Source organism: Mobula hypostoma, chromosome 28 (assembly GCF_963921235.1).
Source record: "Mobula hypostoma chromosome 28, sMobHyp1.1, whole genome shotgun sequence".
NCBI classification, from domain to species: Eukaryota; Metazoa; Chordata; class Chondrichthyes; order Myliobatiformes; family Myliobatidae; genus Mobula; species Mobula hypostoma.
In genome coordinates this window covers 23,061,109-23,083,718 of record NC_086124.1, presented here as the reverse complement: position 1 = coordinate 23,083,718, position 22,610 = coordinate 23,061,109, and the positions used below count along the sequence as shown (strand labels likewise).

General features: G+C 51.0%; 1 protein-coding gene across 1 annotated transcript; it reads right to left on the bottom strand.

Moving 5' to 3' along the window:
• Nucleotides 1–6,201: 6,201 nt before the first annotated feature.
• ufc1 (ubiquitin-fold modifier conjugating enzyme 1) lies at nucleotides 6,202–22,610 on the bottom strand. Its single transcript, XM_063035544.1, has 6 exons — nucleotides 22,453–22,610; nucleotides 19,626–19,693; nucleotides 18,582–18,645; nucleotides 16,517–16,593; nucleotides 11,068–11,158; nucleotides 6,202–7,704 (listed from the first exon to the last, which is right to left on the bottom strand). Exons 1-6 carry the CDS (start codon nucleotides 22,573–22,575, stop codon nucleotides 7,621–7,623), a joined length of 507 nt encoding a protein of 168 aa, XP_062891614.1. The 5' UTR covers nucleotides 22,576–22,610; the 3' UTR covers nucleotides 6,202–7,620.

Sequence of the window (22,610 nt, the reverse complement as noted above, 5' to 3'; positions counted from 1 at the left end):
GTCCAGATTTCCAAAATCTGCTGCATCTCTTGTGTCTCTGGCAGAAGACAATCACCTTTTCCCTATAGTGTTTCAGCTGCACAGGACGTCGGTGAGGCCACACTTGGTGTACTATGTGGAGTTGAGATCGGCCAGCGATAGGAAGCTTGTCATTAAGCCAGAGAGGGGGCAGGAAAGATTCACCAGGATGTTCCCGGGACTGGAGGGATTGAGTTATAAGGAGAGGCAGGACAGGCTGGGACTGTTTTCCCTGGAGAGGAGGAGGCTGAGAGGTGACCATATAGAGGTTTATAAAACCATGAAGGGCAAGGATAAAGTGGGTGGTCACAATATTTTCCCCAGGATGAGGGGTGAGTTTTTCACCTAAAGGTTGGTGCGGTTATTGAGCAAGCTGCCAGGGGAAGTTATGGGTTTGGGTACAATTACAATGTTTGCAAGAGACATGGAAAGGTTCAGAGGGATATGGGCCAAACTAGCTTTGGTTGTCAGCATGGTCAAGTTGGGTCGACGGGCCTGTGGTGTATGACTAACTCTACACTGTTCCCAATTCACTATCCGCCATCCCGCCACCTCCCACCACAACTCCTCCCAGATTCTCTCACAATGGGTATGAGAATGACCCTGGGGATGAAAGGGTTAACTTACGAGGAGCGTTTGATATCTCTGGACCTCACTGGAGTCCAGAAGAAAGGGGATGTGGTGGAAGATCCAATTGAAACCTACCAGATACTGAAAAAGTGTGTGTAGCCAATAGTGGAAGAATTTAGGACCAGAGGGCACAGCCTCAGAATAGAAAGTCGTCCCTTTAGAACAGAAATGAAGAGGAATTTCTTTATCCAGAAGATGGTAACTCTGTGGAATTCATTGCCACAGCTGGCTGTAGAGGCCAAGTCACCGGGTATATTTAAAGCAGAGGTTGATAGCTTGTTGATTAGTGAGGGCGTCAAAAGTTATGGGGAGAAGGCAGGATAATGAGAGGGTTAATAAATCAGCCATGGTGGAATGGCTGAACAGACTCGATGGGCCGAAAGGCATATTCTGCTCCTTTGTTCCCTGGTCTTGTAGGCAACTAGCCTACCAAACCCCACTTCATTGGGACGTGTGAAAACCCCATAGGGTCACAGGGAGAACGTGCAGACTCCACGCACACAGGGAGGCGAGTGTCGAGATCAAACGGGTCTCTGTCTCTGGGAAGCCGTGGTTTTACACCATGCTGTCTGATTAATATTATTATTCAAAGAGAGAGGATACCTACACCCGGTGTTCAAATTCAGACAGAACTATTTCCAACTGAAGCCACCGTGGCCCAGAGATCTTCTGTGTTCAGGCTGGGGATCTCCCCCGGCTTTGCTCCACCCTTCCCTCCCTCAACAGTCCAAACAGATATCATCCATCTCACAAGAACTGTGGCTAAAGACAATTCACACACATCTACAGATTTACCACTGACACCGCTGTTGTTGGCAGACTCCTATAGATGTGTAGTGGAGAGTGTATTGACTGGCCACATCACGGCCTGGTATGGAAACACCAATACCATTGAAAGGAAAATCCCGCCAAAGGTAGTGGATTCAGCCCAGTACATCATGGGTAAAGCCCTCCCAACCATTGAACACATCTACATGAAACCTTGTTGCAGGAAAGCAGCATCCATCATCAAAGATCCTCACCACCCAGGCCATACACTTTTCTCACTGTTGCCATTAGGTAGAAAGTACAGGAGCCTCAGGACTCACATCACCAGGGTCAGGAACAGTTAGTACACCTCAACCATCAGCAACTTGAATGAAAGGGGACAACTACACTCACTTGCCCATCCATTGAGATGTTCCCACGACAAATGATCTCACTTTAAGGACACTTTATCTCTTTATCTCATGTTATTTATTTATATTTGCATTTGCACAGTTCGTTGTCTTCTGTACTCTGGTTGATCTTTCATTGATCCTTGTTATAGATTTTCTGAGTATGCCCACAGAGAATTAATCTCAGGGTTGTACGTGGTGATATATATGTACTCAGATCATACACTTCACTTTTGAACTTTGAATTCTGTATCATGGCGACGACCAGGAGACATGCTGTCAGCCAGTCGAGGTGAGTCATAACAACACTGTGTCAGCAAGACAAGGAATTGATTGTGGACTTCAGGAAGAGGAAGTCGGGAGAACACACACCAGTTCTCATTGAGGGGTCAGCGGTGGAAAGAGTCAACATTTCATACAATCTATCCTGAGCCCACTCATGAAGAAGTTCAACTTCACTGGGAGTTTGAGATTTGATATTGTCACCAAACACTCGCAAATTTCTGCAGATGTAGAGAGCATTCCGACTGGTTGCATCACCATCTGGTACGGAGGCTTCAAAGCGCTGGATCAAAAGAGGGTGCAGAGGGCCGTAGGCTCAGCCAGGTCCATTACAGGTATAAGCCTTCCCACCATTGCATTGAGGTGGCATACATCACCAAAGACCCTCACCATCCAGACATGCCCTCTTCCCATTATTACCATCAGGAAGGAGGTACTGGAGTCTTAAAACTCACACTGAATGTTTCAGGAACAAGTTCTCTCTCTCTGCCATCAGATTTCCGAACAATTAAGCACCCATGAACATTATCTATTTATTAACTCCTCTGCCCCCTTCTTTGCCCACTCTGGCCTCTTAACTCTTCTCATCCTTCTATCACCTCCCACTGGGTCATCCCTTCTCTTATCAGATTCCTTCTTCTGTAATCCTTTATCTTTCCAACCCTCCTGGCTTCACCGATCAGTTTCTAGCTATCCTCCTCCCTCCCCCACTTTTAATTCTGGCATCTTTCCATCTCCTTTCCCGTGCTGAAGAAGGGTCTTGACCCGAAACGTCGACTGTTTATTCATTTCTGTGGATGCTGCCTGACCTTCTGAGTTCTCCCAGCATTTTGCGTTTGTTACATATTTATTGGGCACCGTTTTGTAAAGTTATAGTAATTTTGCCTTCACACAGTGCTGCAGCCATAGTAAAACAAATTTCACATCATCTAAGTCAGTGATGAAAACTAATTCTGAAGAACATAGGATAAGTTCATAGCATATAGGGTAGTACAGCAGGGGAACAGGGTCTTCAGTCCAAAAGGTCTTGCTAAATTATTTAAAAGAGTTTATTTATTTAGAGATACAGTGCAAAGAGCCACACCGCCGAACGACCCACCTATTTAACCCTAACCTAACCATAGAACAATTTACATTGACTAATTAACCGACTAACTGGTGTGTCTTTGGAACGTGGGAGGAAACTGGGGCACCCGGAGGAAACCCATGTGCACATGGGAAGATCGTGCAAGCTTTCTTATAGAGTACACGGGGATTGAACTCTGAACCCTGAGCTGTAATAGTGTCGCACTAACCAGTACGCTACCACGGCGACCCAGTTATCAAGTTCCTGAATAAATTGTCACATGCCATATGGTCTCGCCCTATCGGGGGTATTCTCTTAGTCTACCTTCTCTGCTGATGAAACAAACCGGTTTCCCTTCTTTTCCTATCTAGCACCATAATGTTGAACCGATTCTCTCTCTGTAGGCACTAAATAATCTGCTGAGTGTTTTCAGCACACCCAGATTTTATTTCAGAATTCTAGCGTCTGCGAGGCATTACTGGAACATGCTCCACCTTCTCTTTCCCACTCACCCTCTGCTCCCTTGGGTTTGGGCACCAACTCTGTTCTCACAACCGGATCCCGTGTACATCACTAATTTCACCCTTCCACTCCTCTCTCTCCCCCACCACCCCCCCCCCCCCCCCCGGCCAGGAAAGCTCTGTGATGCATATTCGTGGAGCTATACAGCACAGAAGATCCTTCAGTCCCAACTTATCCAGGCCGACCAAGTGGCCAGATTTCCCAAACCAGAACTGTGCTGTCTGCCCCGTAACAGAAGCTGAATTGTTAACATAGATGCCATCGCTCTTCATACCTCAAATTTGGCACGCCGACCCTCATCCCCATCAAGTCACTGGGTACAGAAGTTGGGACTAGATGCGGAGACCTGTGCTGTAGTACTCTATAATTCTTTGACTCCATGACTCCAAGATGTTTGGCATGCTGGCCTCTATCAGTCACGGCATTAAGTACAGGAGTTGGGAGGTTAGGTTGCAGTTGTACAAGACATTGGTTAAGCCCCACCTGGAGTACTGTGTCTGGTTTTGGTCGCCCCGCTATAGGAAAGATGCCGTTGAGCTAGGAGTGCAGAGATGTACGAAGATGGTGCTGGCACTAGAGGGACTGAGTTGTAGGGAGAGGCTGGGCAATTTGGGACTTTTTACATTGGAAAGGAGACTAAGGGTTGATATTTGGAGGGATGGATCAAATCACGAGGGCTGTAGATAGGGAGAACGGGGTCAGGGAATCAAGAGGGCACAGGTTTACAGGGAGCGGGGAAAGATTTATTAAGCGACCTGAGGGGGCAACTTCTTCATACAGAACAAGGAAGAAGCTGCCAGAGGAAGTTGTTGAGGCAGGTACAGTTAAAAGACAATTGGACAGGTACATGGATAGGAAATGCTTAGTGGAGTACCGGCCAAACACAGGCCAATGGGAATGAGTTATGGAGGCATTTCTGCCTGGTCAAGTTGAACAGAGGGGCCTGTTTTAAGTTCTGTATTACCCCACAAAACACACATTTAATTCACGTTGTTTCAGGGCAGTAGCTTAGCAGTTATCATAACACTATTACACCCGGTTCATTCCCCTCCACATTCCAAAGACGTATGGGATTAGTAGGTTAATTCATCACATGGGTGTAATTGGGTGGAGCAGACTCATTGGGCTGGAAGGCATTGTTACCGTGTTGAGGAATTGAGGATATAAAAAATAAATCATTTTGAACCTATGTAACCTCTGGCTAAAAGAATAATTGGGACCGAACAGGAATTTTTGAACTGAAGTAAATTCTTGTCTTCAGCAGTTAGCAAAAAAAACCCAGCTTATACCAGTTCTCTCTTAATTTGCAGAGAGACATTGAGAATTTGATAAATTCTACATTATACCCTCGTTTGAGTAGGGAGGGAGGAGGACTCACCAATAAGGACAGGAATGAATATCCATCTGTAATTAAGTCAGGGTCTAGCAAAGGGAATAACTGATAAGGACTGGACAGCACAGCACATCCATCTGTAATTAAACCTTGATTTAGCGGACTGTCTTATCTGTAACTAAGTTTTGCACCAACAGATTTGCTGGGCGTACAAGTTCAACTGACATCTTGCAACAGTAATGTATGGGACTTATTATGTATAAATATACGGCTGTAACCTGACTAAGTGAGCCCACTTGTCGGATGGTGGCAGTACTTACGTGCCTTTCCTTCAACAACTGGGTCTCAAACTCCTGCAGGAGGGTGCACAATAAACTGTTGTAACTATAAGAGGCTGGTCTCCCGAGTTTTATTCAGATTTGATTTTAACAGTGTTATATCTCAAAATAAATACGTTGCACACTGTATTATAATATCTCCCAGTCAATCAGTTTTAGGAACTGGGATTCTGGTGAATGTGAAAATCATTACCCAGTTAACCAGGAACTCCCAGTGGCTGATTATCAGTTAGTTATAGAGCACCACAGCCCAGATACGGGCCATTTGGCCTATCTAGCCCAAGCCGATCTGATCCTCGGCTGAAATCTACCTGCACTCAGGCAATACGTGACCAAACGCCTTCCATCCAGCAACCTATCCAAACTTCTCTTAAATGTAACCGTCAAAACCATATCCACTACTTCCACTGGCAGCTCGCTCCACACTCTCACCACCCTCTGAGTAACGAAGTTTCCCCTCAGGTTCCCCTTAACCTAAAACCTATAGTTCTAGTCTTACCCAACATCAGTGGGAAAAAAACCTACTTGCATGTAACCTATAATTTTGTATACCTATATCAAATCCCTTATTCTCCTGTGCTCCAGGGAATAAAGTTCTAACCTGTTCAACCTTTCCCCATAACTCAGATCATCAAATCTGGCAAAATCCTTGTAAATTTTCTCTCTACTCTTTCAATCTTATTGATATTTTTCCAGTAGGTAAGTGGCCAGAACTGCAGACAATACTCCAAATAGGCCTCACCACCATTTTGTACAACTTTAACATGAGATCCCAATTCCTGTACTGATTCATGCAGGTTAATCACCACCCACAAATGACTTGTGTTACAAAAAAAATGGAATCAAACCGACAGCGAAAGTCTGCCAAACTTTATTACACATACTACACCAGGTGTGCCACCCCTTACGAAACCATTTTTCACCCTGGACCACGGCTCCAGCCCCTGCCCCCGGCACAGAGGCTGGTCCTCGCAACAGAGGTCAGAATTCTGAGCTAAACCTCCAGGCCAGCAAAAATCCTGACTCCGTTATCCCCAGGCAAGGGAACGGGTCTGTGTGTGGTCGGGAGAGGAGCAGCACTGGAATTAAACTGCCTGAAAGGGGGGATGACGCTCAGAGGAATGCCCGCAGTTTTGAAGGATGTGGGAGGTAGAGGCTCCCCAGAGTGAAGGGCCGCGTTACCTGTTTTTTTTTTGGGAGGTGTGACCCCGAGTGATGGGTGGAATGATGTGGAATTGAGGCAGAGAGGCTGGGATTGGGCTGTATACTTCATCCACACAGGAGCCACAGAGACAGAGCATTCCATGCTCTTCCCAACATATACAATTCGGGCACCTTCTAACACAGGGGTTGGGGGAGAGCAGAATTAGGAAGGATATCACGGGGAACGGACCTCTCGGCCCAGAGTCTTCGCCCAGCCGCCAACCACTTCCTTACACTGATCCAACATCAAACCCGCCTCTCCCCCTCGTTCACGAACAAGGTGGGGGTGGAGGGGGTGGGAACAATTAACCCACCGAGTCAGAAGTTGGGATGTAGGAGGGATAAACAGGTAGTAGGGAGAAGGTGTGTGTGTGGAGCCTGCACACGGAGAAAGACACGTAGAGACACGAGATTCTGTAGATGCAGGAATGCCAGAACAATATACACTGAATGCTGGAGGAACTCGGCAGGTAAGGCAGGATCTACGGAGGGAAATAAACAGCTGACGTTTCAGCCTCTCCCCCCACCCCTTTGCCAGTCCCAATGAAGAGTCTCACCTGGAAACATCAATTGTTCATTTTGCCCCTTAGTTACTGCCTGACTTGCTGAGTTCCTCCAGCGTTTAGTGTGTGTTACCCAGACGGAGAAAGAAAGACAGACACACACACAACGGCAGAGGGCGGGATCGAACCGGGATCTCCAGAGCCCTGGGGCAGCAGCTCGACCTGTTGAGCCACCGTGTTTAATCTGCTGGGCCTCAGGCCTCCCAACCCAACCAATCTCTATCCCTAATCTGTGTGCCAATCCTCTGCACCCTGCATGGAAGCCAACCTGTCCCGTTGCCCCCACCCAGGAGGGAACAACCGAGGAGCTTAAGTATGAAGGGAATGAAAGGACGGAGTTGGGGGATGGATGGACAGGTCACGAGTAGGACGAGGAGAGGACAATGGACCATAGTTCCAAGCGATTTGAACAGAGGGCAATGAACAGTGAAGAGGCACTCATTCTGCCGGGGAGAGCAGCCCAGGCACCGTGTCACCTCGCCTCCAAGGATCTCTCCTGGCCCACCCCCTACGCCTTGTCCATTGCTGTCTTGTGCTGGACGAGCCCTTTGGCAATTAGATCAGGAATTTCCACAGCCAGCCACGGTCCTAACTGGGGGAGAAGAAAAAAGCCAGTCAATGGATGAGGTGAATACTTCACTCCCTCCCCTTTCCAAACCCGCAAGAGCTGCTCAGTCACTATCTTGTCCGAAACCACGGAACACCCAAGTTCCATCAACACCAACCCATCACACACCCAGAAACACAGAGTGAAGCTCCCCCCACACCGTCCCATCACACACCCAGAAACACAGAGTGAAGCTCCCCCCACACCGTCCCATCACACACCCAGAAGCACAGAGTGAAGCTCCCCCCACACCGTCCCATCACACACCGAGAAACACAGAGTGAAGCTCCCCCCACACCGTCCCATCACACACCCAGAAACACAGAGTGAAGCTCCCCCCACACTGTCCCATCACACACCCAGAAACACAGAGTGAAGCTCCCCCCACACTGTCCCATCACACACCCAGAAACACAGAGTGAAGCTCCCCCCACACCGTCCCATCACAGAGAAACACAGAGTGAAGCTCCCCCCACGCCGTCCCATCACACACCGAGAAACACAGAGTGAAGCTCCCCCCACGCCGTCCCATCACACACCGAGAAACACAGAGTGAAGCTCCCCCCACGCCGTCCCATCACACACCCAGAAACACAGAGTGAAGCTCCCCCCACACCGTCCCATCACAGAGAAACACAGAGTGAAGCTCCCCCCACACTGTCCCATCACACACCAAGAAACACAGAGTGAAGCTCCCCCCACGCCGTCCCATCACACACCCAGAAACACAGAGTGAAGCTCCCCCCACACCGTCCCATCACAGAGAAACACAGAGTGAAGCTCCCCCCACACTGTCCCATCACACACCAAGAAACACAGAGTGAAGCTCCCCCCACACCGTCCCATCACACACCCAGAAACACAGAGTGAAGCTCCCCCCACACCGTCCCATCACACACCGAGAAACACAGAGTGAAGCTCCCCCCACACCGTCCCATCACACACCCAGAAACACAGAGTGAAGCTCCCCCCACACTGTCCCATCACACACCGAGAAACACAGAGTGAAGCTCCCCCCACACTGTCCCATCACACACCCAGAAACACAGAGTGAAGCTCCCCCCACACCGTCCCATCACACACCGAGAAACACAGAGTGAAGCTCCCCCCACACTGTCCCATCACAGAGAAACACAGAGTGAAGCTCCCCCTACACCGTCCCATCACACACCGAGAAACACAGAGTGAAGCTCCCCCCACACTGTCCCATCACACACCCAGAAACACAGAGTGAAGCTCCCCCCACACCGTCCCATCACACACTGAGAAACACAGAGTGAAGCTCCCCCCACACCGTCCCATCACACACCCAGAAACACAGAGTGAAGCTCCCCCCACACTGTCCCATCACAGAGAAACACAGAGTGAAGCTCCCCCTACACCGTCCCATCACACACCCAGAAACACAGAGTGAAGCTCCCCCCACACTGTCCCATCACACACCCAGAAACACAGAGTGAAGCTCCCCCCACACTGTCCCATCACACACCGAGAAACACAGAGTAAAGCTCCCCCCACACTGTCCCATCACACACCCAGAAACACAGAGTGAAGCTCCCCCCACACCGTCCCATCACACACCGAGAAACACAGAGTGAAGCTCCCCCCACACCGTCCCATCACACACCGAGAAACACAGAGTGAAGCTCCCCCCACACTGTCCCATCACACACCCAGAAACACAGAGTGAAGCTCCCCCCACACTGTCCCATCACACACCCAGAAACACAGAGTGAAGCTCCCCCCACACTGTCCCATCACACACCGAGAAACACAGAGTGAAGCTCCCCCCACACTGTCCCATCACACACCCAGAAACACAGAGTGAAGCTCCCCCCACACTGTCCCATCACACACCCAGAAACACAGAGTGAAGCTCCCCCCACACCGTCCCATCACACACCCAGAAACACAGAGTGAAGCTCCCCCCACACTGTCCCATCACACACCCAGAAACACAGAGTGAAGCTCCCCCCACACTGTCCCATCACACACCCAGAAACACAGAGTGAAGCTCCCCCCACACTGTCCCATCACAGAGAAACACAGAGTGAAGCTCCCCCCACACTGTCCCATCACACACCCAGAAACACAGAGTGAAGCTCCCCCCACACTGTCCCATCACACACCCAGAAACACAGAGTGAAGCTCCCCCCACACTGTCCCATCACACACACAGAAACACAGAGTGAAGCTCCCCCCACACTGTCCCATCACACACCCAGAAACACAGAGTGAAGCTCCCCCCACACTGTCCCATCACACACCCAGAAACACAGAGTGAAGCTCCCCCCACACTGTCCCATCACAGAGAAACACAGAGTGAAGCTCCCCCCACACTGTCCCATCACAGAGAAACACAGAGTGAAGCTCCCCCCACACTGTCCCATCACACACCCAGAAACACAGAGTGAAGCTCCCCCCACACTGTCCCATCACACACCCAGAAACACACAGTGAAGCTCCCCCCACACTGTCCCATCACAGAGAAACACAGAGTGAAGCTCCCCCCACACTGTCCCATCACACACCGAGAAACACACAGGTGAAGCTCCCCCCACACTGTCCCATCACACACCCAGAAACACAGAGTGAAGCTCCCCCCACACTGTCCCATCACACACCCAGAAACACAGAGTGAAGCTCCCCCCACACTGTCCCATCACACACCCAGAAACACAGAGTGAAGCTCCCCCCACACTGTCCCATCACACACCCAGAAACACAGAGTGAAGCTCCCCCCACACTGTCCCATCACACACCCAGAAACACACAGTGAAGCTCCCCCCACACTGTCCCATCACACACCGAGAAACACACAGTGAAGCTCCCCCCACACCGTCCCATCACACACCGAGAAACACACAGTGAAGCTCCCCCCACACCGTCCCATCACACACCGAGAAACACAGAGTGAAGCTCCCTCCACACCGTCTCATCACACACTCCCGGGGTCAGACACAGAGTGAAGCTCCCTCCACACTGTCCCATCACACACTCCCGGGGTCAGACACAGAGTGAAGCTCCCTCCACACCGTCCCATCACACACTCCCGGGGTCAGACACAGAGTGAAACTCCCTCCACACCGTCCCATCACACACTCCCGGGACCAGACACAGAGTGAAGCTCTCTCCACACCGTCCCATCACACACTCCCAGGGTCAGACACAGAGTGAAGCTCCCTCCACACCGTCTCATCACACACTCCCAGGGTCAGACCGTCCCATCACACACTCCCGGGGTCAGACACAGAGTGAAACTCCCTCCACACGTCCCATCATACACTCCCGGGGTCAGACAAGGAGTGAAGCCGGTCAGACAAGAAGGGACGAGGGTCAGGAACTCACCCCAAGGGCCATCAGGTGCCCCAGCCCGAACTTCGGCACATTGCGCGCCCACAGTGGCTTGAAGTGGTCCGTCAGACAAATCTTCCCCCCTCTGCGTGGACAGCAAAGAAGCAGTGTGAACAATCAGAATGAGAGTGGGGAGGTGTCACCCACTGGTAAACAGGGCTCCCAGAATGTAAACGTTACAGAGTTCACTGAGGGATCTAAGATGTACCTAAGGAAGGTCAGGCATTTCTCCCAGGGCAGCAATGGCCAGCACCAGAGGACAACTGTTAAAGGTGAGTGGAGGGATGTTCAGGGGAGAGGTCAGAGGTCAGATTTATTTTAAGCATGGAACACACCGTTGAGGTAATAGTAGAGGCTGATGCAACAGTGAACATGAGGAAGCCGGCAGATGCTGGAAATCCAAGTGCTGGAGGAACTCAGCAGGTCAGGCAGCACAGATGTTTCGGGCCAAGACCATTCCTGAGGACTGAGAAGGGAGGGGAACAGGAAAGCAGCTAGCTGGAAGGCAGGTAGGTGAAGCCCGGTAGGTGGGAAAGGTCAAGGGCTGGAGAAGAAAGAATCTGACAGGAGAGGAGAGTGGTCCACAGGAGAAAGGCGAGGAGGAGACCCAGGAGGAAGTAATAGGCAGGTGAGAAGAAGTAAAAGATCAGAGTGGGGAATGTGGAGGGTAGGGCTATGTTTAGAGGGAGGAATAATCGATAATCCCTGAGGGTGGACTCATCTTCGTACGCGCCGGTCATCTTGGACCAACATCTCAGAATGGGAATCAGAACAATAGGGATATTTAAGACACTTTCCGATAATGGCAGGGGACTGATGTGTGCGGTAGAACAAAGGGATCTGGGCATACAGATCCGTAATTCATTAAAAGTGGTGTCACAGATAGATAGGGTCATAAGAAAGCTTTTGGCAGATTAGCCTTCATAAATCAAAGTACTGAGTACAGGTGATGGGATGTTATGCCTAAATTGTATATACACTGCTGAGGCCTAATTTTGAGTATCGTGTGCAGCTTTCTGGTCACCTACCAACAGGAAAGATGTAAATAAGCATGAAAGAGTACAAAGAAAATTTACAAGGATGTTGCTGGGACCGGATTATCTGAGTTATAAAGAAAGATTGAATAGGTTCAGACTTTATTCAAAGTTCAAAGTAAATTTTATTATCAAAGTACATATATGTCACCATATACAACCCTGAAATTCATTTTCTTGTGGGCATACTCAGCAAATCTATAGAATAGTAACTATAACAGGATCAATAGAGTGCAGGGAACCTAGAATATTGAGTGGACATTTGATAGAGGGGCACAAAATTATGTGGGGTATAGACAGGGTAAATGCAAGCAGGCATTCCCACTGAGGTTGAGTGGGACTACAACTAGAGGTTAAGGGTGAAAGGTGAAACATTTAAGGGACGTGTAGGGAAACTTCTTCATTCAAGAGGGTCATGAGAGTGTTGAATGAGCTGCCAGCGAGCTTGATTTCAACGTTTAAGAGAAGTTTCAATGGGTGCATGGATGGGAGGGGTGTGGTGGGTATGGACCCGGTGCAGGTTGATGGGAGTAGGCAGTTTAAATAGTTCGGCATGGACTAGATGGGCCAAAGGGCCTGATTCTGTGCTGTATTTTTTCTATGAGCACATGTAAGTAAAACGGAGGACTATGGAGGGAAGGGTTAGATTGATGGTGGAGAAAGTTAAATATTCAGCATAACATCAAGTGCTGTACTGCTTCCCCATACAGTTCTTGTTTCTCTTTCTCAGCCCCATTGGCCCATCTTTTCACCATGACTCCTGACCACCCTACTCCTTATCAATCAGGAACACGCCAATCTCTGCCTTAAATGCACCCAATAATTTGGCCTCTGCAACTCTCTGCGCCAACAAAACCCTCAGCTTCACCACCGAGGGTGAAGAAGTGCCTCCTCTTCCCAGTTCTGAAGGGACGTCTCTTTATTCTGGGACCCTCAGATTCCAGGTCCTCCCGCTGATGGAAACTTCCTCTCCACATCTGCTCTAGCCAGGCCTTCCAGTATCCAGTGATTACACTTCGTGTGTGTGTGTGTGTGTGTGTGTGTGTGTGACAGAGAGAGAGAGACAGACAGACAGAGAGGGAGGAGGGAATGGGGAAAGGGGGAGAGGGGAGGAGGGAGAGAGGAGGAGGGAGGAGGGAGAGAGGAGAGGGGGAGAGAGGAGAGGGGGAGAGAGGAGCGGGGGGAGAGAGGAGCGGGGGAGAGGAGGGGGGAGAGAGGAGGGGGGAGAGAGGAGGGGGGAGAGAGGAGAGGGGAGAGAGGAGAGGGGAGAGGGGGGAGGGGGGAAGGGAGAGGGGGGAAGGGAGAGGGGGAAGGGAGAGGGGGGAAGGGAGAGGGGGAAGGGAGAGGGGGAAGGGAGAGGGGGAAGGGAGAGGGGGAAGGGAGAGGGGGAAGGGAGAGGGGGAAGGGAGAGGGGGGAAGGGAGAGGGGGGAAGGGAGAGGGGGGAAGGGAGAGGGGGAAGGGAGAGGGGGAAGGGAGCGGGGGGAGGGGAGAGGGGGAGAAAGGGGGAGAGGGAAGGGGAGAGGGAGAGGGAAAGGTAGGGGGAGAGGGGAGGGGGAGAGGGGAGAGGGGAGGGGGAGAGGGGAGAGGGGAGGGGGAGGGGGAGGGGAGTGGGAGGGGGAGAGAAGGGGGAGAGAAGGGGGAGAAGGGAGGGGGGATGGGGAGAGGGGGAGATGGGGTGGAGAGGGGGAGATGGAGGGGAGAGGGGGAGGAGGGGGAGAAGGAGGGGAGGGGGAGGGGGTAGAGAGGGAGAGGGGGAGGGAGAGGGGGAAGGGAGGGGGGAAGGGAGAGGGGGAGGGGAGAGGGGGAGAAAGGGGGAGAGGGAAGGGGAGAGGGAGAGGGAAAGGTAGGGGGAGAGGGGAGGGGGAGAGGGGAGGGGGAGGGGGAGGGGGAGGGGAGGGGGAGGGGAGCGGGAGGGGGAGGGGAGGGGGAGAGAAGGGGGAGAGAAGGGGGAGAGAAGGGGGAGCGAAGGGGGGAGAAGGGGGAGAGAAGGGGGAGAAGGGAGGGGGGATGGGGAGAGGGGGAGATGGAGGGGAGAGGGGGAGGAGGGGGAGAAGGAGGGGAGGGGGAGGGGGTAGAGAGGGAGAGGGGGAGGGAGAGAGAAAGATTGATTGAGATTGACTGACTGACTGACTCCTGGAGAGAGGGTTTTTTGTGGGCTGTGTGTGCATCTGCGTGTGGTGTCTGCATACCCTCCCCGTGGCCCCATTGGTTCCCGTCCCACATCCCAACAAACATGCGGACATGTTATCCCCACAGTGCACATGTAGATAAGGGGGAGGACAATGGGAATAGGGGTTCAAGATGAGATCAGGATAAATAGTTGGCATGGACTCTGTATGCCGTAAAGCCTAGCATTACTCAATAATATCATCGCTAACCCCATGACCTGGGCCTCGGTACTTCCCTGTGCACCCGGATCCTCGATAACTTTGCTGGCAGACCTCATGGAGTTCAGATTGGCACAATCACCACCCACACAGGAGCACCACAGTCCTGTGTGCCCATTCCTCTGCTCTACTCACTTTATAGCTACGTCTACGTGGCAAAGCTACAACCAAGGCATGACAGCAGCTATATTTCATTAGGAATTTGAGGAGATTTGGTTTGTCACCAAAAACATTCACAAGTTTCTACAGATGTACCGTGGAGAGCACTCTGACTGGCTGCATCACCGTCTGGTATGGGGGGTGGTGGGGACAGAGGCTTCAGTACACGATTGAAATAAGCTGCAGAGAATTGTAAACTCGGTCATCTCCATCATGGGCACTAGTCTCCATAGTATCCAGGACATCTTCAAGGAGCAATGTCTCAGAAAGGCAACATGCATCGTTAAGGACCCCCACCACCCAGGACATGCCCTCTTCCCACTGCTACCATCGGGGAGGAGGTACAGGAGCCTGAAGACACACACTCAACAATTCAGGAACAGCTTCTTCCCCTCTGCCATCTGATTTCTGAACGGACATTGAACCCATGAACATTATCTCACTACTTTTTTATTTCTGTTTTTATTACTTATTTAACTATTTAAAATACTGTAATTCACATTTTACTCTAATATGTGTTGCAATGTATTGCTGCTACAAAGACAACAAATTTCATGACATGTGCCGATGACATTAACCCTGATTCTGATGTACTAGATTTTATTTGGGATAATTTTCCTTGTTTTGCACATTTGATGGCTTGTTAGTCTTTGTTTACGCGTAGCAATTCATAAAATTCTATTGCATTTGTTTTGTCCTCTAAATGCCTGCAAGAAAATGAGTCCCGAGGTAACTGAACTTTAATAATAAATTTACTTTGAACTTGGGTGGAGGAAGGGGATTGACGCACCTCGGTGTGGAACTGGCTTGGTGGCTGAGGCCTGCAGTCATCGACACAGTGCTAAACTGAAACGGACTCAGTGGCTGTGGCTCCTGGACTCCGCAGTTTGATGTTTAATACTCTGCCAGTTATTTGCCTACTCTTTTTGCTGTTTGCACGATTGGTTCTTTTTTTCACGCGGTGGGTGTTTGAAGTTTCCTTCAAACGGGTTCCACGTCGTTCCTTTGTCTCACGGCTGGCTGCGGGAGGACAAATCTTGGGGTCTTTACGACCTTTATTATCCAAGTATGCCTGCCATATGCAACTTTGAGGTTCATCTTCTTGCAGGCAGCCACAAGACAAAAGGATCCACACCCAACAAGGTCAAAAAACATCGAACGCGTGTGAAAAAAGAACAAATCGTACAAACAATTAAAAATCAAGCAAGTGCTGGGATGGGCCAGTCGGGCTTCAGATTGGTGCTACCACACAGCTGCAGTTGGGGAAGGAGGTTGTGGACTGGGCGCAGTCGGGGATTGCAACAAGGTAGGTCACCAAGGTACCCAACATGGAGAGGAGAGGTGGGGGTCAAGTGCTGTCGCGGGTGGGGGGAGTTGGTGCACTTTACAGGGTGAGTCGTCGGGAGGGAGCATAGCGATGGGGAGGGGGTGCCAAGGAGGGCAGCTGGGACGTGGCGGGAGAGGTCGCTCCTGATTCGTCAGCGTTCTGTGGGATCTTTCTTTGCAGCGTACCTCCCCAAGGCACAGAATAGAGCACAGAATCTCTGCCCTGGAGTGGGATGCATTGGGGATGGTGGAGCTGGGGAAAGGATATGACAGTGTAAAATTCACCTTGTTTGTCCTCTCACTACCCCCACCCTATATGCCCCTTCCCACTCACTTTCTCCCCCGCATACATCCTTCAGCCCTCCTCTCATATGCCCCTCTTCATGACACCGCTTTCTCCCCCTCCTCACCACACATCACCATCTCCCCAACCCCTCCCTTATTCCCCCTCCTGCACATTACTGCCCCCCCTCCATACTCCTGTGTTCCTTCCTCCCTCTCTGTTCCACTCCCCCCTCCCCTCCCAAACTTCCTACCTGTACATTTTGGCCGTCTTGCCGTCCAGCTCTGGGACGGCGATCTCAGGAGCCGTCGTGGGGTACGTGACGGGAATCTGCCAAAGTTCAGGAGAGGAGGGGTCTTGTCATTTCTGCTTGACCACTACACACACCCCCCGCCCAACTTCTACCCTGGCATGTTTCCTCCGCGCCCCCCCTACACAATCCCAGCACCAACGCTCACCTTACCCCAAACCCTCACAGCATCTCCCAGACACCTCTGTAACCCCACCTCCCTCCCTCACCCACTCCTCACATAACCCCACAACCCCACTCCCCTCTCCTAAAGTGGAAGTCATGGAAAGGCAAGGATAGCCTGGGGCCATTATAGTCAAGCGAGACCTTTGAAGTCAGACCACCGGAAACTTACCCAACAAGATAGTGTATACTCAACCCAAACGAGTGAGGCCTCTGTAGTGAGACTTTTACAGAAAGGTCTTCCTAAAACATAACCTTCCCTTTACACAACAGGATATGCCGAAGACAGACGAGATAAGAATAAAGGATGTGAAACATACTACGTGTCCTCATAATCTAATCTAATCTAATACTCAACAATTAAGGCTCTATTGCCTTCACTATCTCCAAAATATCATTGGCTGTCTGCTTAAAGTTAATTGACTTTATATAACCATATAACAATTACAGCATGGAAACAGGCCATCTCGGCCCTTCTAGTCCATGCTGAATTCTTACTCTCACCTAGTCCCACCGACCTGCACTCGGTCCATAACCCTCCATTCCCTCCCTGTCCATATATCTATCCAATTTAACTTCAAATGACAACATCTCTATTAACATCTCTATTGCGAATGGCGATTGATATTGTAAGTCAGTTCAAACGAATACCATTTACAATAAATAATATCCGCAACTGATAAGCCAATTCTGTATAAAATTAGTAGATTTCTGCTCCGACTTCAGGACAGTGTGGGTGACAGGGACCTTGCTGTAAACCTTGTGCACAAGTAAAATAAAAAGTGTTTTGAGTCATAAAAGTGCGTGTGTTCCGGGCCCAGTTATTTTAGTTATTCCCCCCTCTGAAACCCCAACATCCTCTCTCACCCACTCGTGTATCCTCAGTACACTCTTCCACCCACTCCACAACCCCCTCGTAACCCCACTACCCTCTCCTACCCACTCCCCTCTTCTGTAACACCATTGCAACCTCCCACCTGCAGGAACAAGGGAGAGGGGGAGTAAAGCGAGAAGGAATCAGGCAGCAGGGAGGAGGGTGGGGAGAAGACGTGGGACGAGGAGAGATGGGGGTGCTGGGGAGAAGAGTGGGTGTGGAGAGGGAGGGTGGAAGAGGGGAGGTGGGAGCAACAAGGGAGAACTAGGGATGGGAGAAAGGCGTGTGCTGGGAGTGGCAGGGGCAGGGGAGAAAGGGTTGGGCGAAAATGGGAGGGAAGGGGATAGAGGGGTGATGAATGGAAGCGATAAAGGGGAGCGTGGGGAGATAAGGGGGGTGAGTGGGAGCGCTGGGGGATGTGCTAGCTGACTGGGGAAAGTGATAGTTGGTAAGGAAGTGGGGAGAGGGAGAAATGGGGGAGCTGTGAATGACGGGCGGGGGGGAGAACAAGGCGAGAAGGGTGGAAGCGACTGGCAAGTGATATCAGTGGAGAAAGAGGGGAGTGGGAGTGATGGGGGAGTTACAGGGGAGGAAAAAGGGGGTAGATGGGTGGGAGCAATTGGCCAGGGATGGGAAGGGGGAGAAAGATGGGAAGGGGGAGTGATGGGGAGTTGGAGGGGAGGAAAACGGGGGTAGGCGGGTGGGAGCAATGTGTGATGAGAGGAGCGGGGAAGTGGGAGTGACAGTGCAGTTGGAGAGGAGAAGGATGGCAGAAACAGGGTAGGTGTGTGTGGGGAGAGGAAGAAGGGTCAGGGCAGTAGGTGGGAGGGGGGCTGACGAGGAGGAGGAGAGAGGAGCAAGACTGGAGAAGGGTCAGGGAACAAGGTGGAGGGGGTGAACAAGGTGCCAGGCAAACAGGGAGGGAAGGGTGGACAATTGCTGAGTCTCAGAGGGAACGACATCACCACTCACATCGAACTCAATGTCGAATTCGTACTTCAGCAGCTCGTGGATGTACCAACATTTGCCGAACCACCTGCGGAAGACAGCCTCAGTGATTCCACCAGCAGCAGTTTCCCCGGCCCACACCCTCCCCGGTTTCTGCCCATCCGGGACACGGCCGAACTCCAGGACAGCGTGGGTGACAGCAGCCACGCTGCTCTCCTTGTGTACGAGTAAATAAAGTGTGTTTGAGGCACGAGCGTGAGTTTTCAGAGCCCAGTCAATCTGCGATGACAACTGGACAGGTGGGACTGTTTTCCCCGGAGCGAAAGGAGCTGAGGGGTGACCTAATAGAGGTTTATAAAAGCTCGAGGGCTGTAGATAACGTGGGTGTCTATTATTTCCCTCTCAGGGTAAGGGAGTCTATAACCAAATCTCAGCGGACAGAGATTTAAAGGCGACCCAAGTGATATCAGACCCTGGCCCCAACACTTTACCAACATGACTCGATGTTGATTGGGGTGCCAGTTTACTGAGCACCTTCGCTCTGCCTGCAACAAGCCGGATTTCCCGGTGGCCAGCCGTTTTCATTCCACTGCCCATTCCCATTCCCATTCCGACACGTCTGACCACGGCCTCCTCTGCTGCCACGCTGTCGTCATACTCAAATCATATTCCGACTGGGTAGCCTCCAACCCGATGGCATGAACATCGATTTCTCCCCCCCCCACCCCCCTTTTCCATTCCCCATTCTGGCTCCCCTCTTACCCATTCTCTTCTCCTCACCTGCCCATCCCCTCTCCCTGGTGCCCCTCCTCCTCCTCGTTCTCCCACGGTTCATTCTATTTCTTCAGCCCAGCTCCTTACGTCTTCATCCCTCCCCCACCCACCTGGCTTCACCTACCACTCTCGAGGTCATCCTCCTTCCCCTCCACCCACTCTGGCTTCTTCCCCCTTCCTTTCCAGTCCTGACGAAGGCTCTCGGCCCGAAATGTCCACTGTTTATCCCCCTCCATGGGTGCTGCCCGACCTGCTGAATTCCTCCAGCATTTTTTGTGTGTGTTACCGACTCACCTTGTCCCATCTTTGTTGGACTCTAGTCTGAACCAGTCGTTGTCGGCCTGCTTGTTGTTTTCCACGTACTGGAGTGAAAAGAGAGCTCATGTTAATCAAAAGGTTTGAAGTGGCAGTGTTGCATAACAAGGCGCCATTTCATGACTGCTTGTTCCATTCCCTGCAGTTATGGACCATAAAGGCTCATCCACACATTAACCTCTGCCAACCTTTGATTAAAATCATTTCTCATAGTCTTACAGCAACAGGCCCTTTGGCCCATCACATTCATGCTAACCTTTTTTTTAGAAGACAGAACACGCGCACTGAAAACGCTGGAGGAACTCAGCAGGTCAGGTGCTGTCCATGGAAAGGAATAAACAGTCAAAGTCTTGGGCCGAAGCCCTTCAGGAGGACTGGAAAAGAGGAGGGGAAGAAGCCAGAATAAGAAAGTGGGCGAGGGGAAGGACTACAAGCTAGGTGGCGAAAAGTGAAGCCAGGTGGGCGGTGGGGGGTGAGCGTGAAGTAACAAACGAGGACGTGATAGGTGGAAAAGGTAAAGAGCTGAAGACGGAGGAATCTGATTGGAGAGGAGAGTGGACCAAGAGAGACAGGAAGGAGGAGGGGCACCAGAAAGAGGTGACAGGCAGGTGAGCGAGAATGGGAAAGGCAGACAGTGAGAAGGGGGATTGGGGGAGAAATTAAAGCAAGTTTGAGTACCGTTGGGAGTACCCTGACTGGTTGCAATATGGTCTGGTACAGCTGTTCAAATGTACAGGATTGTAAGGAGCTTCAGAGAGTGGCGGACTCAGCTCGATCCAATCACAGACACATCCCTCCCCAACATCGATAGCATCTACGTGAGGCGCTGCCTCAAGACTGGGAGCATTCATCATCAAAGACCCCCACCATCCGGGCTATGCCATCTCTTCACAACTCCCATCAGGCAGAATCAGAATCGGTTTTAATATCATGGGCGCACATCATGAGATTGGTTGCCTTTGCAGCCGCAGCACAAAGCAATACATAATAATGGAGAAAAAAAAGAATGACTGTGAAAAAAATATATAGATAATAGTTAAATTAAATAAGTAGTGTAAAATAGAAATAAAAAAGTAGTGAGATAGTGTCCATGGGTTCAATGTCCATTCAGAAAACTGATGGCAGAGGGGAAAAAGCTGTTCCTGAATTGTTGGCTGTGTGTCGTCAGGTTTCTGTACCTCCTCCCTGATTGTAGCAATGAGAACAGGGCATGCCCACGGTGATGGGGTCCTTAATGATGGATGCCGCCTTTTTGAAGCATCGCTCCCTGAAGCCCTGGGTAAATGGGAGGCTAGTGCCCATGATGGAGCTGACTGAGTTTACAACTCTCTGCAGTCTCCCTCCACCCCTCTTACCAGACGGTGATTAGATTAGATTCAACTTTATTATCATTGTGCCGAGTGCAGATACAAAGCCAATAAAATTCAGTTAGCATCTGACCAGAAATGCAGAGAGTAGTGTTATTTACAAAATAACTGCGAATAAGAAGTGCTACAGCGCACAAATATAAAAGTACTGAGACAGTACAATATGGGTGCAATACGGCTTAGCACTGTGATGTGAGGTTCAGCAGGGTCACAGCCTTAGGGAAGAAGCTCTTCCTGTGCCTGCTGGTGCGGGAGCGGAGGCTCCTGTAGCACCTACTGGATGGGAGGAGAGTAAAAAGTCCATGGTTAGGGTGAGATGCATCCCTGATAATGCTTTTCGCCCTGCCCAGGCAGCGTTTATGGTAGATGTTCTCAATGGTGGGCAATTGGGTGCCGATAATCATCTGGGCAGTTTTCACCACCCGCTGGAGTGCTTTGCGGTCCGATACGGGACAATTGCCAGACCACACTGAGATGCAGTTGGTGAGTATGCTCTCAATGGCACAACGGTAAAAGTGATGATCTGTCTTGCCTCTGTACACCTTCTTAAATTCTACCTACAATAGTTGTATCGTCAGCAAATTTATAGGTGGCATTTATAAACACACAGAACCCTATAGTCCCGCACCAGGACAGCATGGTAGCCTAGTGGTTAGTACAATGCTTTACAGTACCAGTGAAGGGGTTCAATTCCCACCACTGCCTGTAAAGGAGTTTCTACCTTCTCCCCGTGACCACGTGGGTTTCTTCCAGGTGCTCTGGTCCCCTCCCACAGTCCAAAAACATACAGGTTAGTAGGTTAATTGGTCATTGTAAATTGTCTTGTGATTAGGATAGGATTAAATCAGGGAATTGCTGGGCGGCGCGTCTCGAAGGGCAGGAAGAGGCTATTCCGCGCTGTGTCTCAATACATAAAGAAAAAATTTTAAAAAACACTAGGTTCACGAATTCCCTTCAATAATCCTAAAATAGATTTTTTTTTGTTTTAATTACGTTCGTTCTTGTTGAAAAGTTATATTTTGCTTATGAATGTTGTGTATCGGATGTTATGTGTTGTCATGCCACTGAAGTAAGTTTTTTGTTACACCTGTGCATACGTGTATGCAGAATAAACTCGATTTTGACAACCTGCCAGCTACCAGCCTGGCAGACCCGTCCCCATTCACACCCCCCGCCAATTTCTGCAGAACACCCCGCCCGGTTCACATAGACCCCGAATGGAGGACCGGTAGGGCGGGGTTTGACAGGGAGAGGGCCCGGGGACTGGGGAGAGCCGGGTACCTGGGAATTGGGACTCGGGATCCCTTCCGCCCGGACCCTTTGGGAGCACCGGAGGACCGGAAGTGGCGGCCGGTCCGTCCACGACACCCTCGGCGAGACGCACCCTCCGCCCTCACCGCCCCGACTTGTCGGTCGGCGACCCCGGGGCCAGCGGGCACCTTAATCAGAGCCTGATACTCCTCCTTCAGCCGCTCCCGCCAACGTTCGCCGTCTCGTGGGCCCGCGTTGGTCCGCAGCAGCGGGATCCCACTCAGGACCCGGCGTGTCGCCTCGTCCGCCATGGCGTCCCACCCCCTATCCGATCACGCATGTGCAA